This window comes from Mustela nivalis, assembly GCF_964662115.1.
Source record: "Mustela nivalis genome assembly, chromosome: 14".
Classification (NCBI taxonomy): Eukaryota; Metazoa; Chordata; class Mammalia; order Carnivora; family Mustelidae; genus Mustela; species Mustela nivalis.
The window spans coordinates 3284401-3295844 of NC_139033.1; the positions used below are offsets into that span (position 1 = coordinate 3284401).

An 11444-nucleotide genomic window follows, 5' to 3' on the forward strand; every position below is an offset into this window, starting at 1 on the left:
TCTCAGATCCCCAGCACCTTGCAGGGGGCTCCATAGCCAGGTGTCAGTCCCTAGATCACTCAGATCACTCCCAGGAGGAGGTTTGTCCCCCAGACAGAGCAAGAGGGTTCTGAGCTGGGGAGGGACAAGGAGGACATGGGAAAGGTACCAAGTCTGCCATTTGGAATTGTGCTGGTGATTGGGCCGCAGGGGCCAGAAAAGCTGGGATCTAACCCAACCTCTACTGTGAGCTTACTATGTACCCTCTGACAGAGGATTTCATCTCTCTGGGCCTCAGTTTCCCCATCTCTCAATGGACTAAGTCCTAATACCGATCACCTGAAGTTGTTGTTAGGAATTAATGGGAATTGTGCCTGCACTTTGCAAGGACTCAACAGTTGTTGACAATCAGTATTAGTGTTATTCAGATCACTTCTCCTCGCTAATGAAAAGCAATAGCTGCTATGAGTTGAGTATTTACTGGTCTTTGTCTTGTGTAAGCCTCACGACTCCAGAGGGTTGGTGTTCTTTCTGCCCCATGTTATAGATGTGAAACAGACTCAGAGAGGTGACAGCTGCTTGAGACAGAGCACAGATTTGAACCCAGATTGCTTGCACCTTTAAGCCGTAGCACTGCCTCGGTCCTCCTGGGGACTTCACTCTGGGAATGCTTTGTTCCTGATGGGGTTGGGCAGCCTGGAAGGTGTGTGTGACATCTGTAGTCTCTGTACTCCAGGCAAAGGAATGATTTGGTCTTCTAAAAGACACAGGAACAGTGGGAGAAGGGAAAGCATCAGAGCAGGGTTTGTCCAATGGTAACTGGGTGAAATGCACAAATCCCCAACCTGGTAAGGTTTCTATTGGACTAGTGGTAGGGTCACTGTCATCTGGGTTTGTTGAAGCTGGGGGTACCTGGGGGGTCCAGCCTCAGCAAGGGGTTCATGAATTGCATCTGCCAGACCCTTCCTATCTCCTGATACGGAATGGTGTGCTTGGGATTATTCGCCTTATGCGAACTGCCTTTACATGTGGGTATAGAAAAAAGAGTGGGGGAACTACATCAAGATCTTCATTATTACCTCTGGGTGGTAGGAATAGGGTTGATTTGCTTTCCTTCCTATATTTTAGTATTTTCTGAAATACCTACATTAGACCAGAATTAATTTTATAATTGGAAATACAACATGTTCTAATTAAAGAAGTGCAGATGCAAATTCTGGTTGCTAGCCTCAACAAAGGTTGGCCCACATTAGAGCTTCTCCTTCAATCCCCAGCTTAACAGTACTGGTTTGGGAGTCAGAAGGTCCTTGGGTCCAGCTCCAATCCTCTGTAAGCATGCTAACTTGGGTGAACTTAACATCCTGGGGCGCCAAATCTCTCACCTGCGAAGGGGAGTTGAAACAAGTTGCCTCGGGAGGCCTGGGTGGCTCAGCGGGTTAATCCTCTGGCTTCCGCTCAGGTCATGATCTCCTGGGATCGAGCCCCACATCGGGCTCTCTGCATAGCGGGGAGTCTGCTCCCCCGCCCTGCCTGCCTCTCTGCCTACTTGTGATCTCTCTCTCTGTTACATGAAGAAATAAAAAATCTTAAAAAAAAAAAAAAAAGAAAGAAAGAAAAGAAACAAGTTGCCTCTTAGGGTTGTTTCCATAACTTAATGAGGTGATGTGTTTGGAACTACCCTGGCCAGGTGCCTGGCATTTAGGAGACTGGCTCCATGGTGGTTCTCTTGAGAGCAGCTCCCTTTCCAGAGATTTGCAGGAGGTCCTTTGAAGGTGAGCCACATCGATCATCCCCCACTTTACAGATGAGGCTACTACAAGAGGTTCAGAGGGGGTGCTGAGACCCAAGGTCACACAGTGCAGAGGGAATCTTCTGCAACAGGCTCAGAGAGGGTAAATGACTAGCCCAGGGTCACACAGCTTAAACCTATTTCCAGTTAAAAAGAACAAAGTAAACACCAGCAAACCAAACCGCCCTTTTCAGGATGTTTACTCTGCAAGGTAACCTGCTAACCCAGCACAGCAGCAGCAGCAGCAGCAGCAGCAGCAGCAGCAGAAGCCAATCCTCTGCCATTTATCGAGCACTTCCTTAATGCCCGCCGGATGGCACTTCGCATCACTAATCTGCTCCGTTAATTCTCTACTCGACTCCCCAGAGCCGGGCCGCGAGCCCATTTTAGAGACAAGCAAAGCGAGGCCGGGAGGCCTGCCTGGGGCTGAGTTGCCTGGCTCCGCGGACGGCTGCGGGAGGGCCAGGTGGCACGTAAGGAGTTAAGCGGGGGCAGCGCTCGCCCGGTTGAGGCGTGCTGCTCGCGGCGGCGGCGGCGGGGTGCTCGGGCCTGAGACGGGAAGTCCGGGCAGCGAGCGAGGCAGCGCGCGAGGCGGCGAGCGCGAGGCACAGCGGCCGGAGCCCGGCGCCCCGCGCCCAGCCGCCGCCCGCGCCCGCCGTGCCCCGGCCTCGCCATCCCCCGACCCGGTGGCCGCGCGCGCTCGGGACCTCGTCCCGGCGCAGGGCACTCGCAGTGCCGCCCGCCCGGGCGCCATGCTCGCGGGAACCGGGCTTCCACTTCGCGCCGCTGCCCGCCTCCCCGGCTCGGCGGCTGGCGTCGCCACCGCCTCCTAGTCCTCGGCCGCCGCTGTCGCCGCTGCTGCAATCCAGGACGCACACTCTTGCACTTTCCCGTTGGCCACGCGTACGGTGGCCCCCTGCGCCAGCCCCGAAGAGCAGCCCCCCACCCCCGCCCCGGACCCGGCGCTGAGCAGGCTTGGTGGCGAGAAAGGCGATCCCGAGTCGGCTTTGCTGGATGCCACTGCAGCGGCTGGCAGCGGGGAAGGCGCCCACGGAGCGGGCGAGCCAAGCGGGACGCGCGAGTCGCCGAGGGAGACCCTGGCGCCTGCTGGGCTCTGCTGGCAGAGTTTGCAAGTGGCCGAGACCCCCTCAGGTAAGGGTAGAGGCGGCAGGGCCAGGTAGAAGGGCTCCGGAGGGGGAGCGGGGCGGCCGAGCTGCCGCCAAAGGATTCCTGCCCCCAATCGGGGCTCCCAGGTCCAGCCGCTTCCCCGCAGGCTGGGGGCTCAGCGCCCAGAGCCGGGTGAGAAAGGAACCCGGAGTGGTGACAGCCCAGCACCCGGGTAAATGACAAACTTTCTCTCCTCTGGCAGAGGGTGGGACTTTCAGGCTCATCCATGCGTCCTTCCTGCAGGCAATCCAGCTGGGTCCCCAAAGGCAGGCACTCCAGGCTTCTCAGGCTGAGCTGAACCATGAGGGGTGGGGGTGGAGGTGTTTGGAGGCAGTGGGCCCCTTTAATTGAATTGATGAATTTCCCCATATTAGGCCTGTTCACAGTTCAGGGGAGAAGGAGCCGGTCCTAGTTTCAAGTTGGCTTCAGGAGGTGCTTATCGCGAATATATATATTGAACATATATTGGAATATATAATTTTGGACAGAAATGAAAATAGACATTGCCGTATTTTCTCCCCTAGGGGAACCTAGTGTGTCAAGGGTGTGGTGCAGGATATCACAGGGAGGAGTACAGTTTTCACAACGAAGGACAAAAGGCAGCTAGCCTGGTAGAATAACCAAAAATAGAAATCAAGGGATAAAACTAAACTATAAAACATTTGTATAACTCCGAATGACAAGTTGGGAGAGAGAAAATTTTCAATGATGAGAAAATATTTGGAGGAAGAGGGAACTATCTGGTTAGCAGCAAACAGCAGTCCGGAGATCTGTAAGAACATATCACAACAGCAGCCACACAAAATATTTCCAATCCTGTTTCCGTCCTTGAGAGTTGTACCTGTCTCAATGACTCACTCAGCCCAAAGAGGGACCTTTGGACAGCACAGCAGAGGTGTCTCTCTCGTCGCCATGGTGATGGTGTCATCATAGACCTTTCAGAGTCACTCGAGCTGCACAGTGGCCAACTCCTTCTGTCCAGACAGGTGCCTAGTCACAGACAAGGGTGGCACATGAGAGGAAAGACTTCCTTTCCAAAGTTGAACTCTTGTCTCACACATTATCCCTCTGTTTTTGAAAGGAAATGACATGAGGGGAGGTGACCTGCCCCCCCCCCCATAGAGTCACTAGCCCAACTTTAGGGTGAAGAGGGGAAAAGAAACACATATTGAGAATAAATAGAGGTCCCATTCTTGATTGAAAACACCATTCCTATCCATTTTTACCGTCCTGAGTCATCAGACATTTCTAGAACAAAGTTGAACATGGGTCCCAGATGAAATCAAAAGCAGTGTTAACACCAATTCCATTTTCCAAAGTCATATTTCTCTAAGCACATACTAATCAAATTAGTCATTCTCTCACCATCTATGTATTTGATCTGCTTTTTCTCTGTGTGTAGCTAAGGCTAGGTACTTCGTTATCTCTCAACCTTTGTGAATTCACGGACCAATTTCTCGGTCACTGTGTGTGGGAAAAACAGGCTCTTCGTGAGTAATTATGAGAAACGAATCACTGTTTTTTTAACACAGCATTTCTGTATGAGTGGACCAGTGGAGGGAAATACATAAAATCGATACTTATCTAAATGAAGTATTTTAAATACTCCCCAAAAGGTAGGGTTCAGTGTGTGTTCTGGCACATAGATGGATACTACATGATTTTGTTCTGTTCATGAAAAGGATCAAAAAAAGACTATGGACCCTGAGAATCAAACTGATGGTTTTGGAGGGGAGGGGTGGGGGATGCATGAGCCTGGTGGTGAGTAGTAAGGAGGGCACGTATTGTATGGAGCACTGGGTGTTATACATAAGCAACAAATCTTGGAATGCTGCATCAAAAATTAATGATATATTGTATGATGACTAACAACACAGTAAAACTTTAAAAAAGGAAAAAAAAAAAAACAATAGTGCAGAGGACCATAGAGGGAGGGAGAGAAAACTGAATGGGAAAAAAATCAGAGAGGAAGACAAGCCACGAGAGACTCTGGATTCCTGCAAAAAACTGAGGATTACAGAAGGGTGAGGGGAGGGGAGCAGAGGGGGTATCGGGGTGATGGGTATTAAGGGGGACACATGTGGTGAGGAGCACTGGGTGTTCTATGCAAACAATGAGTCATTGGACACTGCATCAAAAACTAAACATGTACTCTATGGTGGCTAATTGAACATAAGAAAAACAAAGAATGTAGGCAAAAGAGGAAAAAAACAACGGTCCACACGTTGGCTAGAGATTTTGTTTACTGTTCAACAGGAGCCCATTCTGGAGTTGGAGTGTATCTTGATGTCTAGAGTTAGAGTCACTACCGATTGACTTGATCATCCACCCTTGCATACAGGAGAGAGGAATGTAGCTGAACATCTCATAGTTTTGTCTTAAATATGGGTCACTGATTAAAATAGACTCATTATTCTGAAATGAACCTAAAGAGTGTGTTTCCACAGTACCTTCAAGTGGGCCATCCATAGGGGGCCTCCCATTGTTTGGCCAGATGTGATGTTTCGCGAATCACTGCTTCAGGCCAGTTGATATTCTTCACCTTGGGTGAACATTTCTTCTTAATCCTTGAGGCAAGATCCTGGGAAATGCATCATAATAGAGAGAACTGTGGACATCTTGCTAGCAGAAGAACCCAGGGAAATGGGTGATAACCTATTCCTAGTCCAATCCTTTCATCCCATTATTCACCTGCTGCCTGCTCAGTAGAGCCTCCTGAATGCAAGTTGGGCTTGTGGAGGTTTTGCAGTTGGGGGTGCACTAAGAACACCGGACAGGTAGGTCCTGTGGGCACATACCTTCATTTCATGGAGGCATTGGAGAAATGCAGCTGTTTCACAGCTCGTGGATGACACCTTTGACCATCTCCTGTAATGCCCATGTGGGCCCTTTTGAGGTGTGGGGGGACAGAAAGGGGTTGTAAGCCATATCCTAGAATGAGGGCCCTGAAATATACAGAGATAAATTGACATGCTAGGAGTTACCATACAGATGACGATGGGTCCAGGACAGGAATAGAGTTGGTTCCCTGGGGAGAGAGATTCCTGAATACGAGTCACCTTCCTGGAGCACGTGAGATCATGCCTTGATGCCCACAGCCAAGTCTCTTTCTTGGACACTCCTGCTGGAGGAGGTGCCTGAGCCAACAGAAAAGTCCACATGCTCACTCAGCCTCCCACCTCTAGGTTTCCACCCATGACCCAAACCCCAAGACAGTTACCTCCAAGAGAAGCCCCTCTGAAGTGCCTGTGGAAAAAACCCACCATGGCCATCCTGCGTCAGACTTCATATTACCAGCTGTCTCACATGGAGCCTTCCTAGGGACCAGCTGACCACACTTAGTGGCCAGTGAGTGGTCTGCCCAACTGCTCAACGGCTGAGGACCTGGGACATTCCAAGCCAACTGTCATAGGATGGCTCTGCCAAGAATTAGATTCCTTTTACTGACCAACCCTGGCGGACCAGTTACTGTGCACGCACTGGGAAAATGGCCACCTGAATTGGTACTTTGGTGGCTTAATAAATTGAACCTGTGACCTTCAGTGTCTTACCACTTGTTGATCTGAGCAAGTGTACAAACAGCTTGGCCTAAGGCCTGGCCGAGAGTGAACAGGGGCTGCACTGGCTCTGAGTGGGCAAATTTCCCACTCCTTTGCAAAGCGTCTCCCCAGATCATGTCTCTACAGACTTTCTCCATTATTTCCTTACAGGGCAGGGGACTTGTTCCTTCTTCTCTTAGAGGGGCCCTTCCATACCAACAACCTGCCAACTTCCTCCCCAGGATACTCACCAAGGGTCTCCAGAATTATTTTCCTATTTTCTCTTGCATTCAGGGAAACTCTATGCTCATCAGTTCCAAACATTCGGAATTCATGGCCCCACTTCAAATCTAAAATTTTGCCCGCACTATGTCCCAGACATCCAGAATCTTATTCAGCAACTCCAACTGTGTCACGCCTCAGTCTTCATATTTCTAAAGCTGAAGAAAAAGGGAAGGGAACTTCTGTAAGCAGACCCTTGCTGGAGCAATCTTGGAAGTTGAAATGGAGGGGGAATAGTACATGTCCAGAGCCACCCAAGTCAGGAAAACACCAGTGTGGGTAGTACCTGAGCCAGAACCAGACTTCACAGGGTTCCCTTAGAGCAGGGTGGGCCTAGTACACCTGACTTAGCCCAGCTCCATGCCTGGGGAGTCAGCCACTATCACTTGCATTTCGGCAGAGATTCAAGGGAAGCATAGGAGCAGGGAAACATTGTATAACCAGAAGGAAAGGCTTCAGGGATGCCCCAATTAGAGCCTCTGGGCATAAGAAAGCTGTAGCCGGTGGTCTAGAAGCATGGCATCCCATGTCTTTGTCAGGGCTATTGTATCTGCTGGGCCTCAGGTGCGTATAGGGAAAGAAATCAGGCACAGACTCAGTCACAAACCATTTCCTGGTCATTTGAGGACAATTGCTACAGAGGTTATTGGTACACTTTATAGGCCGGATGGCCCAGATTGTACTCTGATGCTTTCCAAGGAGAAAACTGTAGATAATGGGTTGATTTCCTGGGCTACACACTTCAGGCAAGAAACCTATTATTTTTTTTTAAGATTTTATTAATTTATCTGACAGAGAGATCACAAGTAGGCAGAGAATCAGGCAGAGAGATAGGGAAGCAGGCTCCCCACTGAGCAGAGAGCCTGATGTGGGGCTCAATCCCAGCACACTGAGATCATAACTTGAGCCGAAGGCAGAGGCTTGACTCCCTGAGACCTATTGTTATGTATGGTCATGGCACTGCCCGTTCATGTCTTCCACGTGTCTGTCCCCATTTTGGGCCTTGGGAGAGGTTGGCCCAGTCAGAGAAGACCAGAGATCCCGCACTTCACTGCTGAACATGGTCTAGTCATCTTCACAGGCAACTATTGGAAGATCTTGACCATGCATGTGATGACAGAACATCTGTATAGATGCTTGTAAGACTCTGGCAAGAACGCAGTGGACCAGCACTATGACCACTATGAAGACAAACACAACAAACAAGAACATGTTAAGGGTCACTATAGGGTGCTTCCAAACAGGAACCCCTATTGCCCAACTGAGTCCAAGAGAACTAATCCCCTTAGCCATGAGGATCAGCCTTAATGCCAAACAGCTTCTTCCTTAAGGCCTTTCAGAGACTGTTCTGTCTTACTTTATGGACCAAAAAGTGTAAACAGTAACACAAATACCACTACCTCCTTCCAACTAGAAATCTACAGCAATGGCACGAAAATCACTATGCCAACAATGGGCTCAGACGGATCCATATTCCATCTTCCACATAAATTGTATTATGAGTCAATTTCCCCAAAATTAGAGATAGGTTTCTTACAGGCTTTCTTATTTATGCAGTTTCCAATAAAGGGAACATTGTTCTAATTTGTGGCATAAATAGTAAATCCTCCAAGTCGTGGGTCCAAACAATCAAAAGTCACCGCCTTTTGGAGCTCACCCAGGAGTTGGAATTTCCAGTCTTGGTGATTCCTTTCATTTGTTGAAATCTGAATTTCCCAGAAGGATTTGCCATGGGGTCCAGGGATGGATGGCACATCCTGCGGTCAGAAGCACAGAGAGGAGTGGCATAGGCTATGTTCTCACTTAACAAGGATCATAATTAGTATAGTGATTACAATAAGAAAAAAAGGAGTAAAGGGGTCATTCTGGGTGAATGGCAGCAAGCCGTTTATGGGAAATGAGAAGTAGTATTTTAACTAAGCGTATACAAAATGAACAAAGAACTAGATGGGAGCCTTGACCCAATATCTTGTGTGTTACATACCTGCTTCTCAAATGAACGATTTTGTCAAATCAGGTTGTCCAGAGTGGGCCCTGAAGACCCAAATCATCATTGGCAAAGTTGTGGGGAATAAGACTTGAGATTGTGAGGAGAGTACATACAGGAAGCAGACATTTTTGTTTTCTGGGAGAAGAGAGAGTTTACGTTTAAAGGATTCCGAAGAGAAGTGGGGATGGTTGGTCAAAATAGAACATTAGTATATCTCATGTATTGAGCCCCCCAAAATGACAGTTCGCCACCTCTGAACACAGACCCATCAGTCTGGACTCTCCACCCAGTGGAAACCCAGAGAGGATACTGCCAGGACTCAACAATCACTTAGTGGGAGAACTTCAGCTTTTGTGATTGGGGACCTTCAGCTCAGTTCATCGCGGTGGATGACAATCTGCTGAGATCATCAATCTCCCTGGTCTCTGAGGCAGGCTCAGACAAGATTCACAAGAGCCTATACATGGTTCCGAGCTCTGATTCTTCTCACAACAGGTTTGCACAGAACAATACAACATTGTAACCAAAAGGATAGCATAAGCGGACAAAAAGGAATGGTCTGGTTCCACCAAGGAGGCCAAAAAAAAAGGGGACCCCAGAAGAAGGCCCAGGTGCCAGGCTGGAAAGCTGTGGTTTTGAAGCAACGGCAGCTCAGACGGGGTCTTGGCGGGACCTCTGTTATGACCTGTGCTGTAAAGGAAGGCCAAGCAAATGACAACAGGCAAAGAATATCAGAGCTAGCTAGAGCAAGGGAGTCAAGCCACCATTATGTGCATTTGGCAGAGACTCCACATCAAGCAGAAGAGTGAGAACTCATGCTAGTGGGGAAAAGGGAAGGCCTCAGCTATGCCCGATGGGAGCCTATTGGCCCAGAGAGCCTCAGTGAGCTGTCTAGAAGTGAGGCATCCTATGTGCCTGTTCGGGGTCCCAACTTGATGTTTTCTGTTCCGTCAGACCTAGGTGGGGAGTGGGGACAAGAGTTAGGGAAGCTCTCAGATAGAACTACGGCCATTAGGCCCTATTGTTCTGCGGGATCTGGTGCAGATTCCTGGCCTTTTGCTAGATACAGCAGCCAACCTCCTTCCAAGTCTGACATACATAGTAAGCCTGCTTGCTCGGCTGACACCAAGGATTGGGTCCTGGATTGGTTGTGGTCAGAAACCCATCTTCATGTTCGGTCTGCCTATGGCCCATTTGTGCACTCACTTTTTCATGCAGACTGGGGACCAGAAACCAGGAAAATGCTGAGGAAGTTGCTGAGCAGGGCTGAGGACAGAGACTATAGATTTGAAGATCTGAGAAGAGCAAGTGCCTGCATAAGCCCAGGTCCTACAGGATGAGAATCATAAAAAGCAGGAAAGAGGAAAGTAGCCGAAGCTACCAAAAGGAGGTTATCAGTAAGAGAGAGGAGGGGTGCCTGGTTTCTTCAGCTGGTGAAGTGTGTGAGTCCTGAGGCCATGGTCTCAGGGTCGTGGAGTCGAGTCCCCTGTCAGGCTCTGCACTCAGTGGGTAATCTGCCTGGGATTCTCTCTCTCTCTCTCCTTTTGCCCCTCACCCCCTCCCATGATCTCACTCCCTCTCAAAAGAAAATAATTCATTACCTAAAGAAACTAAAAAGAAAGAAATGAAAGAGTATAACGGAATGAAAGAGGAAATGATGGCACACGGATTATTGATCTATTGTTCTGAATCTTCTAAGTCTGCGAAATAGTCTTCTCTGGGCAGAGTGATGGTAACAGACATGGCCATGCCTTGCGAAGGGAAAGGGGACAGTCAGGCTGAGGTGAGGACTCAGGCCACTTCTCCCAGGATCATGACCCTGACCCAAATACTCAATTTCTGTCCTCAGCTCTGCAGTCCCCCCATCTCATCAGCCCCAGAACCATGATCCACTGATATGAAGTCCTCCAGGGTCTCTGGGCCCTTTCTGGCCCTTACATTTCAGAACTGGCACCTGCAACCAAAGCCTGTCATCCCATTCTTTCAAGAGGCATCCAAGGTGCTGCCCATGACTTTCTGTCCCCATGATTTCCTGCCTTCCTCGGCTCCCTCCTGCTATGCTCCCTCATCCTTCCCCGAATCATGAATTTCTTCTTTCCCTTCTCCTCTCACCTCCGACAACCTGATTGCTCTGTGAAATGGCAACAGTGGAGCAATGATGATGGGTTTACTGCCATCCTCCCTAGTCCTACCTCAGTTGACCCGTGAGTCAAACCAGCTAGCATGGAGGTGATTTTCATGGGCCTGGCTTGTGCTGAGCATGAGTGTGACAGGGACCTGGGCAATAAAGGTACTGCCCTATGCCTGGGCTGATCATAGACACTGGAATCATACTTGAGTGTTACTACAGCCCACAAGTGTCCTAGCCCAGAGAAGAGGTGAATGTGACAGGAGAGGGAAAATGACATCCAAATTCCCCTAGGCTGTCAGTGTGGAGACAGGGTTCCACAGCGAGCACGGCTATATAAACCCCAGCACTTGCCAGCAATCATGCCAAGCCCCCAAGCCCTGGAAAGACTGGGGGAGGCCCCAAGCGGGTTGAAGGAAGTTCCAAGGGTGGTCTGGGACCATGATGTGGGGAGCAGGTCCATTACCGTGTGGCTGGAGCAGTGGGATCAGACAGGAGCAGAGACAATGGTCCCACTTCTAGAGCCCCTGTCCTGGGCCGGGTCGTCCAGGAAAGAGCTCAGTGGGACCC

The 11444-nt window shown here is 49.6% G+C and overlaps 1 protein-coding gene and 1 long non-coding RNA gene across 2 annotated transcripts in view; one reads left to right on the forward strand and one right to left on the reverse strand.

The window, feature by feature from the left end:
• Positions 1-1963: 1963 nt before the first annotated feature.
• Positions 1964-11444, forward strand: part of LOC309847621 (uncharacterized protein) — a gene marked incomplete at both ends in the record, with an annotated part of 65535 nt that continues 56054 nt past the window's right edge. The window contains 2 exons of the mRNA XM_082698180.1: positions 1964-1979; positions 2323-2920. Of these exons, the coding sequence (XP_082554306.1) occupies positions 1964-1979; positions 2323-2920 (614 nt within the window). The remainder of the gene's footprint in view (positions 1980-2322; positions 2921-11444) is intronic.
• On the reverse strand, positions 7855-11426 carry LOC309848026. Its single transcript, XR_014302794.1, has 3 exons — positions 11341-11426; positions 8414-8513; positions 7855-7937 (listed from the first exon to the last, which is right to left on the reverse strand). It is a non-coding gene; the product is annotated as an uncharacterized lncRNA (long non-coding RNA).